At 42.7% G+C, this 24,372-nt stretch overlaps 1 protein-coding gene across 1 annotated transcript in view; it reads left to right on the top strand.

The window, feature by feature from the left end:
- Positions 1-24,157, top strand: part of GLDC (glycine decarboxylase) — a 98,636-nt gene extending 74,479 nt beyond the window's left edge. Inside the window, exons 19-25 of the mRNA XM_082657590.1 lie at positions 6,295-6,407; positions 7,707-7,848; positions 10,252-10,363; positions 18,545-18,640; positions 21,641-21,813; positions 23,382-23,462; positions 23,999-24,157. Coding sequence (XP_082513716.1) covers positions 6,295-6,407; positions 7,707-7,848; positions 10,252-10,363; positions 18,545-18,640; positions 21,641-21,813; positions 23,382-23,462; positions 23,999-24,142 — 861 coding nt within the window. The 3' untranslated portion in view covers positions 24,143-24,157. The remainder of the gene's footprint in view (positions 1-6,294; positions 6,408-7,706; positions 7,849-10,251; positions 10,364-18,544; positions 18,641-21,640; positions 21,814-23,381; positions 23,463-23,998) is intronic.
- Positions 24,158-24,372: the final 215 nt, after the last annotated feature.

Raw genomic sequence — 24,372 nt, 5'->3', positions numbered from 1 at the left:
CCCTATCCCACCCCTCCAGGCGGTCACAAAGCACCGAGCTAATCTCCCTGTGCTATGCGGTTGCTTCCCACTAGCTATCTACCTTACATTTGGTAGTGTATATATGTCCATGCCTCTCTCTCGCTTTGTCCCAGCTTACCCTTCCCCCTCCCCATATCCTCAAGTCCATTCTCTAGTAAGTCTGTGTCTTTATTCCTGTCTTACCCCTAGGTTCTTATGACATTTTTTTTTCTTAAATTCCATATATATGTGTTAGCATACACTATCTGTCTTTCTCTTTCTGACTTACTTCACTCTGTATGACAGACTCTAGGTCCATCCACCTCATTACAAATAGCTCAATTTCGTTTCTTTTTATGGCTTAGTAATATTCCATTGTATATATGTGCCACATCTTCTTTATCCATTCATCCAATGATGGACACTTAGGTTATTTCCATCTCCGGGCTATTGTACATAGAGCTGCAATGAACATTTTGGTACATGACTCTTCTTGAATTATGGTTTTCTCAGGGTATATGCCCAGTAGTGGGATTGCTGGGTTATATGGGAGTTCTACTTGTAGTTTTTTAAGGAAACTCCATACTGTTCTCCATAGTGGCTGTACTAATTCACATTCCCACCAGCAGTGCAAGAGTGTTCCCTTTTCTCCACACCCTCTCCAGCATTTATTGTTTCTAGATTTTTTGATGATGGCCATTCTGACTGGTGTGAAATGATATTTCATCGCAGTTTTGATTTGCATTTCTCTAATGATTAATGATGTTGGGCATTCTTTCATGTGTTTGTTGGCAGTCTGTATATCTTCTTTGGAGAAATGTCTATTTAGGTCTTCTGCCCATTTTTGGATTGGGTTGTTTGTTTTTTTGTTATTGAGCTGCATGAGCTGCTTATAAATTTTGGAAATTAATCCTTTGTCAGTTGCTTCATTTGCAAATATTTTCTCCCGTTCTGAGGGTTGTCTTTTGGTCTTGTTTATGGTTTCCTTTGCTGTGCAAAAGCCTTGAAGTTTCATTAGGTCCCATTTGTTTATTTTTGTTTTTATTTCCATTTCTGTAGGAGGTGGGTCGAAAAGGATCTTGCTGTGATTTATATCATAGAGTGTTCTGCCTATGTTTTCCTCTAAGAGTTTGAGAGTTTCTGGCCTTACATTTAGGTCTTTAATCCATTTTGAGCTTATTTTTGTGTATGGTGTTAGGGAGTGATCTAATCTCATACTTTTACATGTACCTGTCCAGTTTTCTGAGCACCACTTATTGAAGAGGCTGTCCTTTCTCCACTATACATTCCTGCCTCCTTTATCAAAGATAAGGTGACCTTATGTGCGTGGGTGTATCTCTGGGCTTTCTATCCTGTTCCATTGATCTATCTTTCTGTTTTTGTGCCAGTACCATACTGTCTTGATTACTGTAGCTTTGTCATATAGTCTGAAGTCAGGAAGCCTGATTCCTCCAGCTCCGTTTTTCATTCTCAAGATTGCTTTGGCTATTCGGGGTCTTTTGCGTTTCCATACAAATTGTGAAATTTTTGTTCTAGTTCTGTGAAAAATGCCAGTGGTAGTTTGATAGCGATTGCATTGAATCTAGATTGCTTTGGGTAGTATAGTCATTTTCACAGTGTTGATTATTCCAACCCAAGAACATGGTATATCTCTCCATCTATTTGTATCATCTTTAATTTTTTTCATCAGTGTCTTATAATTTTCTGCATACAGGTCTTTTGTTTCCTTAGGTAGGTTTATTCCTAGATATTTTATTCTTTTTGTTGCAATGGTAAATGGGAGTGTTTTCTTGATTTCACTTTCAGATTTTTCATCATTAGTGTATAAGAATGCCATAGATTTCTGTGCATTAATTTTGTATCCTGCTACTTTACCAAATTCATTGATTAGCTCTAGTAGTTTTCTGGTAGCATCTTTAGGATTCTCTATGTATACTATCATGTCATCTGCAAACAGTGACAGCTTTACTTCTTCTTTTCCAATTTGGATTCCTTTTATTTCCTTTTCTTCTCTGATTGCTGTGGCTAAAACTTCCAAAACTATGTTGAATAAGAGTGGTGAGAGTGGGCAACCTTGTCTTGTTCCTGATCTTAGTGGAAATGCGTTCAATTTTTCACCATTGAGGACGATGTTGGCTGTGGGTTTGTCATATATGGCCTTTATTATGTTGAGGAAAGTTCCCTCTATGCCTACTTTCTGCAGGGTTTTTATCATAAATGGGTGTTGAATTTTGTCGAAAGCTTTCTCTGCATTTACTGAGATAATCATATGGTTTTTCTCCTTCAATTTGTTAATATGGTTTATCATATTGATTGATTTGTGTATATTGAAGAATCCTTGCATTCCTGGAATAAACCCCACTTGATCATGGTGTATGATCCTTTTCATGTGCTGTTGGATTCTGTTTGCTAGTATTTTGTTGAGGATGTTTGCATCTATGTTCATCAGTGATATTGGCCTGTAGTCTTCTTTTTTTGTGACATCCTTGTCTGGTTTTGGTATCAAGGTGATGGTGGCCTTGTAGAATGAGTTTGGGAGTGTTTTCCGTCTGCTATATTTTGGAAGAGTTTGAGAAGGATAGGTGTTAGCTCTTCTCTAAATGTTTGATAGAATTCGCCTGTGAAGCCATCTGTTCCTGGGCTCTTGTTTGTTGCAAGATTTTTAATCACAGTTTCAGTTTCAGTGCTTGTGATTGGTCTGTTCATAATTTCTATTTCTTCCTGATTCAGTCTTGGCAATTGTGCATTTCTAAGAATTTGTCCATTCCTTCCAGGTTGTCCATTTTATTGGCATAGAGTTGCTTGTAGTAATCTCTCATGATCTTTTGTATTTCTGCAGTGTCAGTTTTTACTTCTGCTTTTTCATTTCTAATTCTATTGATTTGAGTCTTCTCCTTTTTTTTCTTGATGAGACTGGCTAATGGTTTATCAATTTTGTTTATCTTCTCAAAGAATCAGCTTTTAGTTTTATTGATCTTTGCTATCATTTCCTTCATTTCTTTTTCATTAATTTCTTATCTGATTTTTATGATTTCTTTCCTTCTGCTAACTTTGGGGTTTTCTTGTTCTTTATCTAATTGCTTTAGGTGCAAGGTTAGGTTGTTTATTTGAGATGTTTTCTGTTTCTTAAGGTAGGATTGTATTGCTATAAACTTCCCTCTTAGAACTGCTTTTGCTGCATCCCATAGGTTTTGGGGCATCATGTCTCCATTGTCATTTGTTTCTAGGTATGTTTTTATTTCCTGTTTGATTTCTTCAGTGATCACTTCGTTATTAAGTAGTGTATTGTTTAGCCTCCATGTGTTTGTATTTTTTACAGATCTTTTCCTGTAATTGATATCTAGTCTCATAGCGTTGTGGTCAGAGAAGATACTTGATACAGTTTCAATTTTCTTAAATTTACTACGGCTTGATTTGTGACCGAAGATATGATCTATCCTGGAGAATGTTCCATGAGCACTTGAGAAAAATGTGTATTCTGTTGTTTTTGGATGGAATGTCCTATAAATATCAATTAAGTCCATCTGGTTTAACGTAACATTTAAAGCTTGTGTTTCCTTATTTATTTTCATTTTGGATTATCTGTCCATTGGTGAAAGTGGGGTGTTAAAGTCCCCTACTGTGAGCGTGTTACTGTCAATTTCCCCTTTTATGGCTGTTAGTATTTGCCTTATGTATTGAGGTGCTCCTATGTTGGGTGCATAAATATTTACAATTGTTATATCTTCTTCTTGGATCAATCCCTTGATCAGTATGTAGTGTCCTTCTATGTCTCTTCTAATAGTTTTTATTTTCAAGTCTATTTTGTCTGATATGAGAATTGCTACTCTAGCTTTGTTTTGATTTCCATTTGCATGGAATATCTTTTTCCATCCCCTCACTTTCAGTCTGTATGTGTCCCTAGGTCTGAAGTGGGTCTCTTGTAGACAGCATATATACAGGTCTTGTTTTTGTATCCATTCAGCCAGTCTATGTCTTTTGGTTGGATTATTAAACCATTTATATTTAAGGTAATTATCGATATGTATGTTCCTATTACCATTTTCTTAATTGTGTTGGGTTTGTTATTGTAGGTATTTTTCTTCTCCTGTGTTTCCTGCCTAGAGAAGTTCCTTTAGCATTTGTTGTAAAGCTGGTTTGGTGGTGCTGAATTCTCTTAGCTTTTGCTTGTCTGTAAAAGTTTTAATTTCTCTGTCGAATCTGAATGAGATCCTTGCTAGGTAGAGTAATGTTGGTTTTAGGTTTTTCCCTTTCATCAGTTTAAATATGTCCTGCCACTCCCTTCTGGCTTGCAGATTTCTGCTGAAAGATCAGCTGTTAACCTTATGGGGATTCCCTTGTATGTTTTTTTTTTAATTTTCCCTTGCTGCTTGTAATGTTTTTTCTTTGTATTTAATTTTTGACAGTTTGATTAATATGTGTCTTGGTGTGTTTCTCCTTGTATTTTTCCTGTATGGGACTCTGTGCTTCCTGGCCTTGATTGACTATTTCCTTTTCCATGTTAGGGAAGTTTTCAACTATAATCTCTTCAGTTATTTTCTCAGTCCCTTTCTTTTTCTCTTTTTCTGGGACTCCTATAATTCGAATGTTGGTGTGTTTAATGTTGTCCCAGAGGTCTGTGAGACTGTCCTGAATTCTTTTCATTCTTTTTCTTTATTCTGCTCTGCAGTAGTTATTTCCACTATTTTATCTTCCAGGTCATTCCTCCGTTCTTCTGCCTCAGTTATTCTGCTATTGATGCCTTCTAGAGAATTTTTAATTTCATTTAGTGTGTTGTTCATCATTGTTTGTTTGCTCTTTAGTTCTTCTGGGTCCTTGTTAAACGGTTCTTGTATTTTCTCCATTCTGTTTCCAAGATTTTGAATCCCCTGTACTATCATTCCTCTGAATTCTTTTTCAGGTAGACTGCCTATTTCCTCTTCATTTGTTTGTTCTGGTGGGTTTTTACCTTGCTCCTTTATCTGCATATTTCTCTGTTTTCTCATTTTGCTTAACTTACTGTGTTTGGGTCTCCTTTTCGCAGGCTGCAGGTTCATATTTCCCATTGTTTTTGGTGTCTGCCCCCAGTGGGTGAGGTTGGTTCAGTGGCTGGTGTAGGCTTCCTGGTGGAGGGGACTTGTGCCTGTGTTCTGGTGGGTGGGGCTGGATCTTTTCTTTCTGGTGGGCAGGGCCACGTCCGGTAATGTGTCTTGGGGTGTCTGTGAACTTAGTATGATTTTAGGCAGCCTCTTTGCTAATGGGTGGCTTGTGTTCCTGTCTTGCTAGTTCATTGGCATGGGGCATCCAGCACTGGAGCTTGCTGGCTGTTGGGTGGAGCTGGGTCTTAGCACTGAGATGGAGATCTCTGGGAGAGCTGTCGCTGATTGATATTACGTGGGACTGGGAGGTCTCTGGTGTACCAGTGTCCTGAGCTCAGCTTTCCCACCTCAGAGGCTCAGGCCTAACACCAGGCCGGAGCACCAAGACCTTGTCAGCCACACCGCAGGTAGGAGACAGCTAAATATGCAAGTATCTCAGTGGCTTCTTAAATGATGGGAAGATGTGATGCATGAAGGACACCAGCTCAAGTCTCACAGCTTAGTTCTGTGATCTTGGACCAGGCAGTTAACTTGTGTGTGCCTCAGACTTCCTTTTGTGCAGCACCTCCTCGCCCCAGAGGCCCAGTCAGGTGCGAGGGAAGGGCTGTCGCTCACAGGCTGTGCTGGGAGGAAGCCCGGGAGGCTGGTGCAGGACTGTCAGAGCAATCATATGCCTGGCACGGTATTAGATGCTCAAGATACGGGAGTGAACGAGAGAGATGATATACTTTGGCCTCCTGAAGTTTATATCCAGTTGTATTTATACAGAGCAGGGCATATAATTTCCTTGTCTCAATTCTCTCGTCTGTGGAGGGAGAAGAGACAGGCACTGCATCCCACTCACTGTGTTCTTGGGGAAAGCGCTCCGCCTCCTTGGCCTTGGGAGGGCCTCGCACCAGCATGTGTAGGGCGAGGGTGGGGTACCTAGTGCCCAGAGGCCTGCCTCCTTGCGGCATTTGGGAGGTAAAGGGGGGCCACTTTACCTCCCAACGGGAAACTCAGCGCCCCTGTCCGCAGCCGAAGGACCGGCAGTTTAAAGGCCACGGGCACACGGAAGGCGAAGGATGCTGGCGGGGGCGGCCTGATTGCGGTATTAAGTATGTTTCTGTGAACAGCTCCATCTGCCTTTCCTCTCAGGGGGAGCAGCATGGCCGCCTCTCCGGAACACCCCTTCGAGCTGTTGACTTTTGCTTTTGGTTCTTTCCCTTTGTGGTAGGTGGGAATCTGTCGTCCTGGAGACGTTGGGTCTGATGTCTCACACCTAAATCTTCACAAGACCTTCTGCATTCCCCATGGCGGAGGTGGCCCTGGCATGGGGCCCATCGGAGTGTGAGTTCTGGGCCCTGGTTGCAGGATGGCTTTGGAGACTGAGAATCAAAGATGGGTCTCAAACTTTCTGTTCTTCTCATCGAGGTCTTCAAGTGTCAGGATACCTTCACATGTGGCGTGCCTATAAGGGCTGGGTGAGGAGCAGTGAAAGGGGTGCTTTTAGGGTTTGTCTAAGGAGAAACAGACTTAGATTTTGTTAACCACAGTGTGTGACCACACTCAGCTCCCAGTCACGCATAGACAGAGCAGGATTATTAACAGAGTGATGACGAGGGAGCTTTACGGAGCATTATGGCTGAGAACCGGCATATGAGCACCTAGAAGTGCCTCTCAGACTTTAATTTAGACTTCTAAGCAGCTTTTCTTTGTTTCTTCTTAAAATCAGCTGATGGTTACACCTGAGGATCTAACACATAACATGGTGACTATAGTTGAGAACACTATTGTATAATTGAAATTTGCTAAGAGAGTAGAACTTAAACGCCCCTCCCCCGCAAAAAAGGGAATTGGGTGTAAGATGTTGAACACTTTGCAGCCTGAATTCTTATTACATCTGAGATAAGTAAGAAGGAAACAGACCTTATTACTAGAAATAATTGGATGCAGTCAGAACAAGACTAAAGCAGTATCTCGAAGCAGTTGATAACTTTACACCGTGAAGCCAAATCATCTCATGAAAATGGTGCTGAGCCGCCATTTCCTGAGCATCTTCATTTTTCCAGAACTGTGCCAAAGGGGGTCAGTCTTCAGGAATGCTGCGAGCCTGGCCCCCTGCTTTCTTCTTCTTTCCTTTTTGATTACTATTATTTATAGTAAGTGAAGGAGGCCCAGTGCCTCAGCTGTGGGGGAGGCAGGGTGGCTGACGTTCACATGCTGGCCTCTGATGTGTTACCCCATGGGGCTTCTTCTCAGCAGCGTCTTTCTATATCCCTTAGATGCCTTGGGAAAGAGTGTGGGAGCCGGGGCTGGGGGGAGAGGGTGTGTAGGGCTGGGATGTCACCACATTCTTGTGAGCCCATGGCCCTGCATACTATTCCAGGCTGCTTGTCTCTGCCAGATTCGCCGCCACGGTTCTTGGGTGAGCTGCTGGGATGCTGATGGCTGCTGAGCCATGCCTCCAGCAGAGGAGGAAGGAAGGAACACTTCCTGAACATCTGCCCCTTAGCAGGTGCCGGGTCCCTCCCATGTCAGAGTTCCTCTGCTAGGAACAGAGCTTCCTGAGAGGGCCCAGCACCTGCCTGTTTGGTTAGACTGGATCTTTTTACAGCTTCTAAATTTGTATTAAAAAAAACAATACAGGAAGAAGCATCTTGTCCCTTTTCTGCCTAATCATCCCATCATTTCGGTAAAGCCAAGCGAAGATGCCCGGCCTTTGGGTACCGTCAGCGCGGCCCCATGGGGCTCCAGTTCCATCTTGCCCATTTCGTGGGCTTATATTAAGGTGAGGCCTATGGATGTGTGTTAGAGGGGTGGGGGTGTGTGATGTGTGGGTGGGGAACTGAGACTGCAGACTTGAAAATTGCTGACTTGAGTGGAGAAACCTTCCGAAAGAGATCAGCTAAAACTCATTTTGTCTCTTCTTCATCAGGCTGTTTTCCTTTGGGTTCTCATAGTGGGTTTAACACCAGAGGAACTGACACGCCAGATATATTTTTCCAGACGGAGTTAAGTACCATGAGTCATATGGATGTTCTGGCCACGTCATTTGGTTTCCTGTAGGATTTGTATGGCCCCTCGCAAGTGAAAAACAGTGCACATACTAATTATTACACTTGGTTGAGATCCTGGGATAAATTTTAGGAATACATCTCATTTCGCTTTATATTTCTTGGGAGCCTGGAGGATAAGATGAAAATAGCAGAAATTTGCTTATGTGGTGGTTTCCCAAAGCTCTTTGCCCTTTAGGGCCTGTGGAACTATACTCTCGGGGGTAATTAGACTTTGTCGGAGAACAGGCTTCCTTCCTTTGTGTTTTTCCAAGAAACACTATGGCCGGAGTTTATTTTATACAGCTCTTGTTCAAACTGTCCTGCCTACCTCCTGGGCTGAGAAGACCGTGCATTGGATAGGAGCACTTCTTCAGCCGCTAATTAGAGCAGCCTTCCCCAACTGGCTCCCCTCCTTAGAGGAAGGGAGGCTTCTGGTGAAATAAACCCCTAACTCAGCTATGCAAATAACACCAGATGACTCTTTGGGCTGGTTGTTATTCTTGAACAGTGTCGCATTTATGATTCTTAATGAAAACTTTCTGGGAAGCTGGAACAACAATTCTGTACCCCAGAGACTAAAACCTGCTTTTTGAAATGATACTCGAGTTAGTTTGCAAGTAGTAAAAACAAAAACAATCATCATAAAGGTCTGCTTCTTTGCAAACAGAATCTAATTTACAGCCTCCTTTTGGTCTCTACAAACCTGAGTTATTTGTTATGGAATGTTATTTGGGCTGGAGATGAATCACGTATAGAAAATAAATGCCCCAAGGCTGGTTTGGCCATATGCCAGGAACACCAGAGAGAGCCTCAGTTTAAAAATGAAATAAATAAAGTAGGGTTTAAGCCACCCCTCTGACCTTGGGCCCTTTCTTTATTTCAGGCTGTTGTTACTTATCACCTGGACTCTAGAATTATCTTCTCTCCCTGCTGCAGTCCCTCTTGGAGCCTCCCTACAGGACTGCTAGATTCCCGCCAGGGCTCTCCATCCTCTCCTCGCTTCCCTTTGCCTCTGCTGCTGGATCTCCCTAGCCTAGCCTGCACAGAATCCTTAGGGGATTCTTCCAAAATGCACTTGCCTAGGGCCCATCCCAGAGAGAATCAAATTCAGCATATGCAGCTTAGGGCTTGGGCCGTCAAGCTGCTCAGAGACTCTGATGCCCAGGCCGAGAGGCAGTGGCTGGCTGAACCAAGTCCAGGTCCTTCCCAGCAAGGGTTTGAGGCTTGTGAGAGGTAGTCACAGCCTACCCGGCTCTACAGCACCTCCCAAGCTGCAGCCATGTGCCTTCCATTCCCTACCTTTGTTTCTGCCATTCTTCTCACTTGGAGTGTCGTCCCCTTTCTGTCTATCCAAATTCTACCCATTTTCAAGTTTCCACTCAAGTTCTAACTCTTACCCTAGGAACCCTTCTTTGACCAAAATGTGTCCTCTCCTTACTTTGGACTTCGGCGTCCCTGCCCTTTTACTTGGTGCTTTCTCATTTGCTTTACATTAGTTATGTATTAATATACATCAAGCCTCCATCATATGAGGTGTTCTGGGAAGAAAGTAGTGAGTAAAAATTGGTGCAGTCCTGGTTTTAAGCTCTTTGCTGCTAATGGCATTCACCCCATATAATCACAGGGACTTATGAACCACCAGAAAAGAATAAGATTGAACCTGGCAGTTGTTAAACATAAAGCCCTCAAATATGGACAATTGGAAGACAAACCATACAAAATGGATTCAGTGGGGATTTTGGCCAAGATCCCATGAGATTCCTGGCAATTATCAAGGCATCTCAAATTCACAATGAACAACCAAACAAAACCTCCCCCAAATGCATGTAACCTAAAAACAATTCTTTTTCTTCGGTAGATAACACAATAGTCAGCAGTTAGTTTTGCCCTGTTCTAAGCTTTGTAACTACAATAAGAAGCATAAAATTACTGTTCAAAGGAGAAAACCAAAAATTATTTCAGGCTTAGAGAGGATTGACAGATATCCTTGTTAGGATATTTCACTCATCTGCAATCCAGAGAGCGGTGGTAGGCTGATTTCCTTTGTGAGTGGGATTTATCTGGGGATACCTTTGGTTAGTGTCCATTGGGTTTCCCTGTTCTGTGGTTGATGGCTCTTTTTCCCTCTGTTGCAGATGATGGGAGGCAAGGGCCTTAAACAGGCCACAGAAATTGCTATATTAAATGCCAACTACATGGCCAAGAGATTAGAAAAACACTACAGAGTCCTTTTCCGGGGTGCAAGAGGCAAGTATGAACTTTAGTCTGTATTCACCTTGGTTTTCTTCCTTGGCCAAACGAAGTTTGACCTAGTGGATGAGGCTTTCAGAAGAGGGTGGGGAACTTCTGTTTCTTAGCACAGACCAGAGAAAAGCCTAGAGTTATTGGAAAGCTCTTCAGTTTAGTAAACAGGATATCACTATTTGCGAGGCTCTGCCATGCACTTAGTCTCTGAAGCGCAGGCCAACACGGAGCCCACACCACTGAGAGACGTATACATAAATACCACGCACTCATTACCTCCTCCAGTTCCATGGGAATGAGTGGAGTAATTCAGACTGGGCAGAGGCAGGGCAGAACAGTTGGGAGAGCCTTCTGGGAGGAGCCATTTGAGATAAGCCTGAAAGGAAGAGTAGCAGAACCCCAGTAAACAGAGATACAGGAGCAAGCCGGAGAGAAAGGAGTTGTCTGGGTGGCGGGAGTGTTGGGTGGGTTGAAGGATGGGATAGCAGGAAAGGGAGCAGATGAAGATGAGGCTGGAGAGGTAGCATGGGGCTTTGAAGGCCTTGGAAGGCTCTGGACTCTACAGTTGGGCCAGAAGGGTTTTTGAGCAGGGTAATGACAGGATTAAGAGGATGTTAATATCATTAAGACAGTAGGAGGAGATGAACATGCTGTTAGAAGTAGAATCAGGGGAGTTAGTTACTAATTAGTTGAGAGTGAAGAAATGTTAGGTAAGCCTCCCTCTTAGAGGGAGTAAGAGATGGAGGAACAAGCTCTCCCTGGAAGTGATGGGAGAGGCTGGAGCAGGTAGACTTGCAGAGATGTGGCTCTGGGCACAGGATCTGAGAGCAGGCTCTTGGAATTGGTGGGACCCAAGGAAACAGTGTTGAGAAGCCAGAGCAAAACCCCTGAAGCAGATGGCTACGTGGAGTGGGTGCGGAAAAGTGGCATCTGGTGAGGGGGGCTCTGTGCCGAGGCAGCTTTAGATGCCCCCCTTCCCAACCCCCAGCATTTGTCATGGCGCCTGTCCTTCCTGCCTCTGCGCTGGCCCCACCTCCTCCCTGAGGCTGCCCTTTCCTTTCCCGGTGGCGAGAACTGCTCCTCTTGGCTCCCTCCTCCGCGGAGGATTCTCCCACTCCGTTTATCATCTGGCTGTCTCCTGCAGACCTTGAGCTCCTGCCCGGCGGAGGCTGTGGCTGCCTCGGTCCCTGGCATCGTGTCAGCACAACATGCACAGTCAGCACATGTGGGTGGTCTTACGTGACATGGAGGGACAGGCTGAAGAGCAGGTGGCTTAAAAAGACTCAGGTCTCATGAGTCTTAAAAAGCACCATTACCTTTCACAATTAGGAAGCCTTTGGTCACCTTCGAAAGCAGTTAGGGCCCAACAGTGCGGTAGATGCTAGATGGAAATGGGCTGAGAAGTAGGCTGAGGTTGGGAGAAGGGAGAAGCTTTCATGGTTTGGGGGGTTTGGTGGTGAAGGGGGACAGGAGCTGCTTCAATAGGATGCAGCTTTTTTTTTTTTTTTTTTTGCGGTACGCGGGCCTCTCACTGTTGTGGCCTCTCCCGTTGCGGAGCACAGGCTCTGGATGCAGGCTCAGCGGCCATGGCTCACGGGCCCAGCTGCTCCACGGCATGTGGGATCTTCCCAGACCGGGGCACAAACCTGCGTCCCCTGCATTGGCAGGCGGACTCTCAACCACTGCACCACCAGGGAAGCCCAGCTTTGTTTTTAAATAAGAGAACAAGATGATTTTAAGCTGCCAGGGAAAAGGCTGTGAAGAGGGGAGAGTGAAGCTACAACAGAGGGAATAATAGGAGGGGGAGTCAAGTCACCCTGGAGGTGATGGGAGGGTGGCACTAAGAGTCAGGTGGACAGGCGGCGCATGGGCTGTGGGCACAGAATCTGAGACCAGGGAGCCACGGGTCTTGAGCTTGGGGCAGAGAGAGCAGAGAGCCGTCAGTAACCAGTGCCCAGACCCAGGGCCACGGGTACGAGGCCCCTCTTTGGCTCTTAGTGTCTCCAGCCCAGGGAAGCGTGCATCTCCACCTGTGATCTTTAATTTAAAGGCTCATCTTGCTTTGTAAATATGTATCCAAAAGGGTGGTTCTGGAGTTTGAAAATAGAAAAGAACTAAATAATCGGGAGCTCTGGTTAACAATGCTCCCCAGAGAGTAGGAAAGAAAGTTGTGGGCAATATGTCTCTAAGCAACACAATGAAATGCTTTTGTTGGGTATGAAAGAAGCTACAAGAGCTACTAATTAATTCAAATATAGCTCCTGTGCTGTGAGATGCATCCTGCTTATGTATTGGCCTTCAGGATTAGCATCAGTATTGGTTTTGTCTGATTATATAAGTCATGTACATATGCTCAACATAGAACATTTGGACAATAAAAAAGTTTGAGGAGGAAAATGTAAGTGATCCATGGTTCCATCAAGCAGACATAACCACTGAATATTTTGCTGTATTCCTTCCCACCTTACTTTTAGACAATTGAGATCATATTATAAACACAGTGTGTATCCTGTTTTTTAACTTTATTTAATATTGCGATTATTTCCCTCGTCATTAAAGGGGCTTTGAAAGTTGCTACATCGATTCTATCATATATACCATGATTTAAGTAATTGTAGGGGTCTCCCTCGCCGCCCGCCTCCTGCCCACCATGTTATTTGCTTTTGTAACAGTGCTGCAATGAACATCTTTTACCTAGAGTTTTTTTTTAAACGTCCTTGACTATTTCCGCAGGTTAGAGTTGTAGAAGAGAAGTTATCTCAGAGGATCTGAATGCATTTAAGCTCTTGAAATGTATGGCCTTGTTTCCCCTCAGAGACAATAGCAATTGATTTCATTCTAAGAGCATACGAGTGACCATCGCACTAGAGCCCAGTGAGCACCAAGTGCCAGGCTGGGAAAGCAACACAAACCAAACCCCAAATGTCTTTGCCAATTTGATGGGTGAAAATCATCTTTTTGCTTTAATTTACAAGGTTTAGGGTTTTTTTCTTCTAATTGTTATTTTTTATTTAATACTTCCTTAGGATTAAGTTTATTTAACAACTTCATTGAGATAGGATTCACATACCATACACATCACCCACTGAATTTCAGTGGTTTTTAGTGTGCTCACAGAGTTGTGCGATGCAAGCCTGAGTTCTTTAGAGCAAGAACGAATGTGGTGTGGACCGCATGGGGATGCATGGCACTCCAGGAGGGGAAAGTGAATGAGCACCTGTGGCTCAGGTGCCTGCCCTGTGCTTGGCATCACGTGACTGGTTCGGGCAGAGACTGTCCCAGGAGATTCGCAACACAGAAAGATGGATGAAATTTCCATTTGTTTCCATTTTATCCAAGAATTAAATAATGAATTGTATTTCTCATCCCAAGCAGAAAGAGATTGGTGATTACAGACTTTCTTACCCAATCCCAAAGTTCATGAAACCAAAAATTGTCTCGTGTTTGGTCTGGTAAACACATTCATTATACAATCGGAGGCTTAGTATTTTAGGGCCTAAAAAAGAATGATCGCCGTACCTCCTGAGAGCCCAAAATAGAAATGTTCTTAATAAACACATTGTATTCCAAAATGTCTAATGGCAATATTAGAAGACGTTACTCATCTTAATCATATTTACCAGCTCTAAATAAGACTGGAATCACGGACGACTGTGAGGCAATAATTTTAATGAACTCCAGGCTTCCCTTTATGAACCATTTCTTTGAGAGATTTGAAAATACCAGTGAAACTTGTTGAGGCTTAGGGTTTTGTGAAACAAGGAAGTGATAGCCAAGAATTGGGATAGGGAAGCAGCAGTAGTATCTATTCTGCTAGGATAAGGAAAGGAATTACCTCAGGTAGGGTGAGGCATTTTTAAAGGAGGAACTGAAAAAATTCACAGGTGTCTGCTCTCGTGGGAGGCTAGGCTCACTGTTTGACCCAAGTAGAGTTCCCGTCAGTGGATAGGCCATTTTGTTAGTAGCCCAGTGTTTTATTTATGTTTTAATTTCTTAAATGCTTATCTCTTTTTGACCTTAGGCAAACCTAACTCTGCCTGGAAATTCCTGTCCCTGAGAGGTTTCCCGGTGGCCTTTATGGGCAGGTGGACATGGGCCTTAGAGGCTGGACCCTCACATCCCTGGCTGGGAAGTGACCTCCTGAGGCTAGAGGGGGGTGGCCCACCTACTTGACCTCATTCCCAGGGAAACAGGAGTCTTGATGCTGTTAGTTGTGGTCCCTGGGTTGCAAATGAAAAGCTTGACCGAGTGTTGATTGCCCACCCAAGCTTTCTAATTAGCTAGTGAGTTCCATTCATTTCTAGGCACTCACTCTGAGGATGCAGGATAAGAAGGTTTCAGTGCCTGCTCTCAAGGAGGGTTTTGGGAAGCCTTATCTTTCTGTAGCACTTTCCCATGTCATCTTCAGCCTTGTAAGATAATTAACACATGAGGGGTTGAGAGGGGGGATGTTCCAAGCTTAGAGCCAAGCCGCTTGCTTTCTTTTTTTTTTTTTTAATTGGGGTATAGTTGCTTTACAAATCTGTGTTAGTTTCTTCTGTACAGCAAAGTGAATCAGCAATACGTATATATATATCCCCTCTTTTTTGGATTTCCTTCCCATTTAGGTCAGCACAGAGCATAGAGTTCCCTGTGCTATACAAAGTTCTCATTAGTTATCAATTTTACACTTAGCAGTGTATATATGTCAATCTCAATCTCCCAATTCATCCCCCCGCTTACTCCTTAGTATCCATACGTTTGTTCTCTACGTCTGTGTCTCTATTTCTGCTTTGTAAATAAGATTGTCTATACCAATTTTTTTCAGATTCCACATATATGTGTTAATATATGATATCTGACTTCACTCTGTATGACAGTCTGTAGGTCCATCCATGTTTCTATAAATGACCCAATTTCGATCCTTTTTATGGCTGAGTAATATTCCATTGTATATACATACCACATCTTCCTTTTTACTTTTTTTTTTTTTTTTTTGGCGGTACGCGGGCCTCTCACTGCTATGGCCTCTCCCGCTGCAGAGCACAGGCTCCGGACGTGCAGGCTCAGCGGCCATGGCTCACAGGCCCAGCCGCTCCACGGCATGTGGGATCTTCCCGGACCGGGGCACGAACCCGTGTCCCCTGCATCAGCAGGCGGACTCTCAACCACTGCGCCACCAGGGAAGCCCCACATCTTTAACCATACGTCTGTTGATGGACATTTAGATTGCTTCCATGTCCTGGCTATTGTAAATAGTGCTGCAATGAACATTGGGGTACATATATCTTTTTGAATTAATTTTTAATCTTTTCCAGATGTATACCCAGGAGTGGAATTGCTAGATGATAGTTCTATTTTTAGTTTTTAAGGAACCTCCATACTGTTCTCCATAGTGGCTGTATCAATTTACCTTCCCACCAACAATGCACGAGGGTTCCCTTTTCTCCACACCCTCTCCAGCATTTATTGTTTGTGGATGATGGCCATTCTGACTGGTGTGAGGTGATACCTCATTGTAGTTTTGACTTGCATTTCTCTAATAATTAGTGATGTTGAGCATCTTTTCAAATGTTTGTTGACCATCTGTATATTTTCTTTGGAGAAATGTCTGTTTAGGTCTTCTGCCCATTTTCTGATTGCGTTGTTTTTTTTTGATATTGAGCTGCATGAGCTGTTTGTATATTTTGGAGATTAATCCTTTGTCAGTTGCTTCATTTGCAAATATTTTCTCCCATTCTGAGGGTTGTCTTTTCGTCTTGTTTATGGTTTCCTTTGCTGTGTAAAAGCTTTTAAGTTTCATGAGGTCCCACTTGTTTATTTTTGGTTTTATTTCCATTTCTCTAGGAGGTGGGTCAAAAAAGATCTTGCTGTGATTTATGTCATAGAGTGTTCTGCCTATGTTTTCCTCTAAGCTTTTTATAGTGTCTGGCCTTACATTTAGGTCTTTAATCCATTTTGAGTTTATTTTTGTGTATGGTGTTAGGGAGTGTTCTAATTTCATTCTCTTACATGTAGCTGTCCAGTTTTCCCAGCACCACTTATTGAAGAGGCCGTCTGTGCTCCACTGTATATTCTGGCCTCCTTTGTCATAGATTAGGTAACCACAGGTGTGTGGCTTATCTCTGGGCTTTCTATCCTGTACCACTGATCTATATTTCTGTTGTTGTGCCAGTACCATACTGTCTAGAGCCAAGCCACTTTTATTTTGCTCTTCCATCATCCCCCCGACCCCTCTTCTTTCCTTGCTCCTTCAACTTACCCTTTCAGACTCTCAGCTATAGTCATGGTTAGGCCCAGAGGAAACACATACTCACTGAAAATTAAAACTTGCACTGATCAGTTTATACAATTTCTACTTCAGATTACTCTGACTCACCATATGCCATATATTTTCTCCTTAAAAACTGCAAACAAAGATGAACATCTTGGGATCTGGCCTCCAAGAACAACCAAGTTTAAATTTCACCCCTTTTCAGCCTGAAGTAGAGAGAGAGAGGAGAGAGAGAGATGCCGAAATCCCACTACAGTTTCCATTTGAACGTATTAGAATATGGACTTAGAAAATAACATCTGAACCTCATTTTGAAAATGGAGCTCTTCCCAAACCACTTGGCTGTGGCGGGGCCTCTGCAGATGAAGTCTTGCTTTAGCAGCACTGGGCTGGGCTTGGCTTGATGCGGCCTTTCAGCTATTACTGAACCTCTGCTTGAAAGACTGTGCTGTCTGCCCGCCAGCAAGAGAGACTCCTCCCCACCGTGTGTCCATCTCCTCCTCTCCTCCTGATGGCTGAGTGTTCTTCAGAGCAGTGAGCTCCATTAGCCGCCTTCTTCGAGTCATTGTCATGGTACTGGGATGGCTGCCAGAGCCTCAGAAAAGAAAGGTCGAAGCTTGAGGTTGGGCTCCCCAAATGGGGTAGTGTCATAGGGCATTTAGCATTCCTGAAATTAATAGTTGATGAGGATTTAAATAATGTCATGATTTTCCCCCTGAACATTCCAGCTGGTCATTCCTTTTAGGCACTTTTTTTTTTGGTCTAAGTTTATCTACCTCTGAATACACCTTTCTAGTTTTGAACCACACTCCTCACAATTGAATCCTCATCACGGTTAGAAAGCTTGTTTTAAAAATATGCAGTGACAGTATATTCAAAGTCTCATACTTTTGTTTTCAAACAAAGCCAATCCCTTCATATGTATTCATCACACAAGAAACAGAGCAGTTCACAAACTAGATCTTCAGGGGCTGTTAATGACTGGAGCTTTTCTTCTCAGGCTTGAGGAGTTATGTCAGCTCCAAGTATCTGTAAGTAGATTCACTGTTTGCTGAGGGTCAGGGTAGGGGGTTAAGAAGGAGTACGTTATTTTCACCTGAGTAGATACTTTCCTTGAAGGAAATTCATCAGTTGTGTGGGCCATGGAATTTGGGAAGCTCCTGGGAATGTTGTTCTATTTAAGAAAATGCTGACTTACTCCGTGGTTTATTCTAGATGTTGGATGGGTGGTCAACAAGTCATGCTGGGGAGATGGCAGCCTGAGGCTAGAGAGGCAATTGGTTTACAAATTAGAACAAAGTGAACTGACCCCCACAAGACTTCGGCCCCATCAGCTCCTTGCCACTTGTGGTGTGCTGTTTGACAGCCCTTATTTCTAATTCTCAGCCTGAAGCCTGAAAGCAAAACCTCAAAAGCCCCTTTGAAGAATCAAATAAAATTCTGTGTCTTATGGATATTTGTTTAGTATGTATTTACACACACACACAGAAGGAACCGTTATTTGATGTTGGGAGCAATGTTGTTGAAAAGGGTGTCAATGTACCTTTAACTCTAGAAATATTTTATATAAAAGGATCAGGCCCAGGATGACATGTTTAACTGTCGCAAGTAGATTTTAGGTCCTTTGAGTAGAAATGGTCTCATCCCCTGGGATCTCAACAAGTCTTCCAGCTACTGTTCCACCTCCCACCAGCCTCCTGGCTCATGGGTGTGTTGAGCACTGAGGATGGGACATATTGGCCCAACATGTTAACAATTTTTATATGTAATAAGAGCAGATGAAATCTTTGTTGTCAACTATAAACTTACCAAATGCCCATGGTTTCTTGGTCCTCAATGATATGCATTAAAAAGCTGGTTTATTTGTTCATTTGCTTGGGTAAAACAACAAGCTGATGTTAATCTTGAGCTAAAATAATCTTCCTCAACAGGTTATGTGGCTCATGAGTTTATTTTGGATACAAGACCCTTCAAAAAGTCTGCAAATATTGAGGCCGTCGATGTGGCCAAGAGGCTTCAGGATTATGGTGAGTGGTCTCCCGGGAGTGACCCCTTGTAGGGGAACTTGGGTTTTTGACATTCATGTAGCTGCCCATGTTGGCTATGGACCACAGACTGACTGTGCAGGTACCATAGTAAACTGATCCACAGGCTAAATGGGGATCTGGGGGCTGTGGACAGAGAAAAAACTTTGCCCATGACTCCATCGGTACCATCCTTCAAAAGATATTAAATCACGCATCTTGAATCCATCAGCAGCTAGGTAAAGAAGACTTTATAGTTAACAAAGTTAAAAATCCCAGAGAAAATGATTGCTGCTCTCTGCCCATGTTTCTGGTAAATCCTTCCACCTATCCTACTCCTGGTAAACAGAGAGGTCCATGAAAGTGAAGGAAGTGAAGCAGGCATCCTGTAGGAGTGTTAGAAAGATGAGTGGCATTTGAGTTTTATAGCCACCTCAGTCGTGGCATAGCTGTTTCAGCTGCTCATAGAGATGAAGGAATAGGTGCACCTTGTTTTCCCAGAGATGATGTGATTTTTCTGTGAAGTCTTTTATCTGTGTGTTCTTAGTGGATGTTCACTCAGCACAGCCGTTATTAGAATACATTTTCTTAGTGACATTATTAATAACATCACAGAACCTTCAATTCTCAGCAAGGCTAAGTTGGGGAAAACTTTGCCTTTTGATGGATGTGGAGTCCTATCTGAATTTTAAGATGATTTGAATGACTTCTTTTAATAAGGAATGTAAAATCTTTAATAATTTAATAGTTTTACTATCGTATCATAACGGGAGTCCCACGTGTGTGACTCATTTCTCTCGTGAATGATCTTATTATGTAGAGTTACACTGATAATAAATGGGAAAACCAGAGAGTTTTCATTAATGAAATTAGCCATTACCTCAAAATCTCCTGTTGGCTGCTCCTATGACCTGACTTAACTTCTCAGGCAATGGCTGAGTGATGGCTGATTCAGGTTAAGACTTCCCTTCTGTGATGTGTGGTCTGTATCCCACATCTGACTGCAGCAGCATTTGCAGGGAGCGAGGTGGGGGATGGAGGTAGGAGGGAAGTGGTATTTGAAGTCACTGCCCAGTATTTCCAAGTTCTGCTCTATCTACAACCTTGATATTTTGATGTTTGATAGAGTGATGGCTATGCTTGCCCTAAGCCCAGAACTGTCCAGGTGCCTGGCACATAGGAGGCACTCAGAACAATTGTGCTTAATAAGTGAGAGAATGAATGAATGGCTAAGTAAAAAAAACAACAGTGAAAATGACAACACAGATTCTGGGTCTAAATCACCTACTGAATCAGAATTACTGATTACACTAGGGGTGAGGCCTAGTAATCTGTGTTTACAAGCACTTGGATGAGTCCTATCAGGTGAGTTGTGGGTGGGGCATGCTGCCATATGGCAGAGATTTCTAAACTTAACCTGATTCTGATATGAGTTTTTAAAGGCTCATACCTTGGATTTCCTGAATCAGGGTTAAAATCCAGGAATCCGTGTTTCCATGACAACTCAGATGGTTCCAGATATGGGAACCACTACAGCAGAAAATACTGGGCTGAATTTGCTCACACATGGAATTGAGGTCAGACTTAATGGGTAATGAGATCAGCTTGTTGTTTAAAAAAGAAATCCCTTTCTGATTTGGGTGACACAGTTGTAGGCATTTGTCAAAATTCATTGAATTGTACACTTAAGATCTGTGTATTTTGCAATAAGTAAACTATCACAAAAATATGGGGACAGATACTGAATTCAGATATTGAATTCTAGCTAATAATATGCATGCTGAAGTGTTTAAGGGGGAAGTGTACTGATGACTGCAACATGCTTGGAAATGCATCAAAACTAAGGTGGATGCCTTAGATATGTGATAGGAATAGATGACTAGATAGATATGTGATAAAGCAAACAGAGCATCATTGTAGATTCTAGGTAGAAGGTATATGGGTGTTCACTCTACAGTCCTTTCAACTTATTGGTATATTTGAACAATTTTATAATGAAATGTTGAGAAGACAATCCCTTAAAGAATGCAGGCATGACTCTATAAAGCACTCCACGTAATGATGCACACCAGAATTGGGAACCATTGCCCTCCAGGGCCAACTTAGTTGACAGAAATATCAACCTGGGAGCTGTTCACCTTTTAAAGTTTCATAGGAAAAAGTATAAGAATTGGGAAAAAGTTTTTGGCTTTTGTCCAGGAAACCTCTCTCTTGACCATGTGTCTTGTCGATTGATCTTAACCTGTGAAAGCTTTTGGAAACATAGAAATACCTTCAGCCTGTATTCAGTGTAAAGGTGAAGACTTTCTACATCCTGGGCAGGCCTCAGTTTCCTCATCTGTAAAATAGGGACAGTAACACTCACCCCAGGCTTCTTAATGCTTGTTACCTCATTATTTAACTTTTGGTAGGCTACAATATTTTAATTTCTCTTAACCTAAAGTATTACATGAACATTATAAAAGGATTCTAAAACACAAAGTGAAATAAAAACCCTAGTCTCATTTTCTGGCAATAACCCTGTTAGAATTTTAGTATTTATTCTTCAAAGCAGCTTCCCTCATAAAATATACATACATACATACATATATAAAGTATGTGTATATATACATATACACACATATATAAATGTGTATATATATAAATACTTTGCCATTTTTAAAATAGAAATGAGACAATATCATTAGGTAGCTTGCCTTTTTCACTTAAGTTGGGTAAACATTCAAAAATATTAACTAATATACATTTAAATACTAAGAATGGTTGCATATTTATTGTATGGAAGCCCAGTAAAATTTGCCTAACCAATCCTCTATTGTTGGATGTTAGGTTATTTCCTAAGCTTTTCTTCCATAAATAGTGCTAAAATGAATCCCTAGATATATACGGTAGCAAATTTATCAGATTATTTTCCTTGGGATAAACTATAAGATGGGGAGGGTCTCTTCTTCCCAATTGGGGAGGTCAAAGTTAGTGACACAAGTTCCCCCATCTCTTTTGCAGGATTTCATGCCCCTACCATGTCCTGGCCAGTGGCAGGCACTCTCATGATTGAGCCCACTGAGTCGGAAGACAAGGCAGAGCTGGATAGGTTCTGCGATGCCATGATCAGCATTCGGCAGGAAATCGCCGACATTGAGGAGGGCCGCATCGACCCTAGGGTCAATCCACTGAAGGTACGTAGGCACTGGTACTTTATCTAAAATATCCCAGAGAGTAGAAAACAGTGTCTGGATGGTGTGCCGGCAACCTCTGAAGTCTTACTGGAAGATGATATTCTTGCCTAGAATAATGCCATTCTTCTGAGCAGACCATACGTTCATTACCTGGAAGTTTAAATCTTCTTGAATCAACACAACAGTGGTTACTCAAGTATAATGTGGTTATTTTTTTTTTTTTAAGAGTTTTTTGATGTGGACCATTTTTAAAGTCTTTATTGAATTTGTTACAATATTGCTTGTTTTATGTTTCCGTTTTTTGGCCACGAGTCATGTGGGATCTTAGCTCCCTGACCAGGGATGGAACCCGCAACACCTGCATTGGAAGGCAGTCTTAACCGCTGGACCGCCAGGGAAACCCCGAATGTGGTTATTTCTGATGTTTTAACTTTATGTATGCGTTTGGTGGTTGCGGGAGCTATTTACCCCACAAGGACCCAGTTGGCTTCCAAAGGAGGGAGCAGAGGCTGAAGGACCCTATATAGTTGGAGAAGTCTTATCATTCTGTGTCTCTGTTTGATGTACTCTACTGAGATTATTTACCTTATAAACTCTGGATAAATATATTCTTTTATTGGAGTAGTTATCTCTTAGAACAACAAGATTGGTACTTGGCCTGAATGTTTTACCATGTTTATGGCCTACACTGGAAAAAAAATTGTTAGGCATTACTTCGCCTCTTCCAAAATATGTTCCTTTTATATCTGGTCAGAGCTCTAAGTTCTGCATTAGGTCCAGACATTATTAAGCTGAGGGATCATGAATTGAGAATACCTCGAAGGCTGTGGTTCTGTTGTTATGGCTTCAAGCCAGAGGAGTATGAGATGTTCAGGGGAGCTCAGAAAGTTCCAGAGCTGCCCAGCTGAAGGTGGAGTGCTGGGGCCAGTGGCTGGCGGGAGAAGGCCAGCACCGTGCTCAGTGTGAGTTTGACAGGGTAGTGGAGGAATATAGGATTTGCTCTCATTATTATTTCTCTTTTCTCTGGATTCTTTCAGGGTTTAGGCCGTTTTTTAAAAAATAGCAATAGACATCTAAAGAATACAATACTGAGATACAAAAGCAAGTGGAGGATAATACTCACAGGATGATATAAGGTTTAAAAGTGTACCAAACTAGGCTCTATGCAGTTTATTAATATATGCAGTAATAGTATAAAAACACGATGAGAATTGTGACAACCAAATTCAAGGTAGTGGTTATCGCTGGGGAGGAGGGCCAGCAATAAGATGGAAAGGGGATATGCAGGCAGCTTCAACTGTATCTGTAATGTTTCTTGTTTTAAAAGGTTAAGAAATATGACAAAAATGTTGATTTATGTTGGGTGCTTATTTTATTACTGTAACTTTCTGATATTTGAAATATTTCACAGTAAAAATTTCCCTACCAAAATCTCCTTCCCCCCAAACTGAAACAAAACCACCACCCTCCGTCCATGGGCTTCCATCACCTCACTGGTTAATGTGATGTGCAGAAGGAAAAGGCAGTGTTCTGCTCTGACCCCTCTCCCGTCCATGTCTCTGTCTCAGATGTCTCCACACTCGTTGACCTGCGTCACATCCTCCCACTGGGATCGGCCGTATTCCAGAGAGGTGGCAGCATTCCCACTTGTAAGTTCTCCTCTGAAACTGGATGTGCCAGCTGGTCCACGTTCATGGGTGTATGAGAGGCCATCACCTGCTCTGAAGGGCTCCCACTCTTGCTGTCTCCTCACCATAGTGACCACATGTAGTCAGAACAGTGCAGAACCCAGGAATTGGCTTTCAGAGCGCTGAGGTCAGAGTCAGAATGCCAACCAGGGGCCTGGGAATCCTCAGGGTGCACAGTGCAGGAAGACCAAACGGGAGTCCCTGTCAAGTGGATCGATGTTTTCTACCATCATCCAACAGAGAGATGGCCCCAAATGCAGTCTTTCTCCCCTTTGATTCTTAGGTGAAGGTGCTCTGTGGTATGCTCGGCAGAGCAGGGACAGGGGGATTCGGATGGACAGTAATGAAGGAGTTTGGATTTTAGCTTTTTATACTTTTTGAGTACTTGTTGGGCTAATGGTACCTCAGGCCGTAGGAATATCATTGCAGTTTCCTCTTCCCCACCAAGAGAAACCTCTCAGAATATCCCGAAGATTTCCATCTTTTGTCCCTTGCAGCCCTTCGTGAAACCAGAAAACAAATTCTGGCCAACCATTGCCCGGATTGATGACATCTATGGAGATCAGCACCTGGTTTGTACCTGCCCACCCATGGATGTTTACGAGTCCCCATTTTCTGAACAGAAGAGGGCCTCTTCTTAATCTTCTCTCCCTAAGTTCAAGTGACTGATTTAATGGCTTTGGCGTGCCTGATAAAGAAATGTTTCACTTTCCACCACAGACTCAAGTAGGGGTTTTATATACTGTGTATATTTTTGTAATCTCTCTCAAGGTAAATGTAAATACAATTAGCATAGTGAGTGGAAGCTCATTGTTGGAAGATTGATTTGCTTTGGTGCCTCTGCTTTCACATGTAGCAGTTGATGTTCAGG

Source organism: Grampus griseus, assembly GCF_964374135.1.
Source record: "Grampus griseus genome assembly, chromosome: 6".
NCBI classification, from domain to species: Eukaryota; Metazoa; Chordata; class Mammalia; order Artiodactyla; family Delphinidae; genus Grampus; species Grampus griseus.
This window is presented reverse-complemented; position numbering and strand designations above follow the sequence as displayed.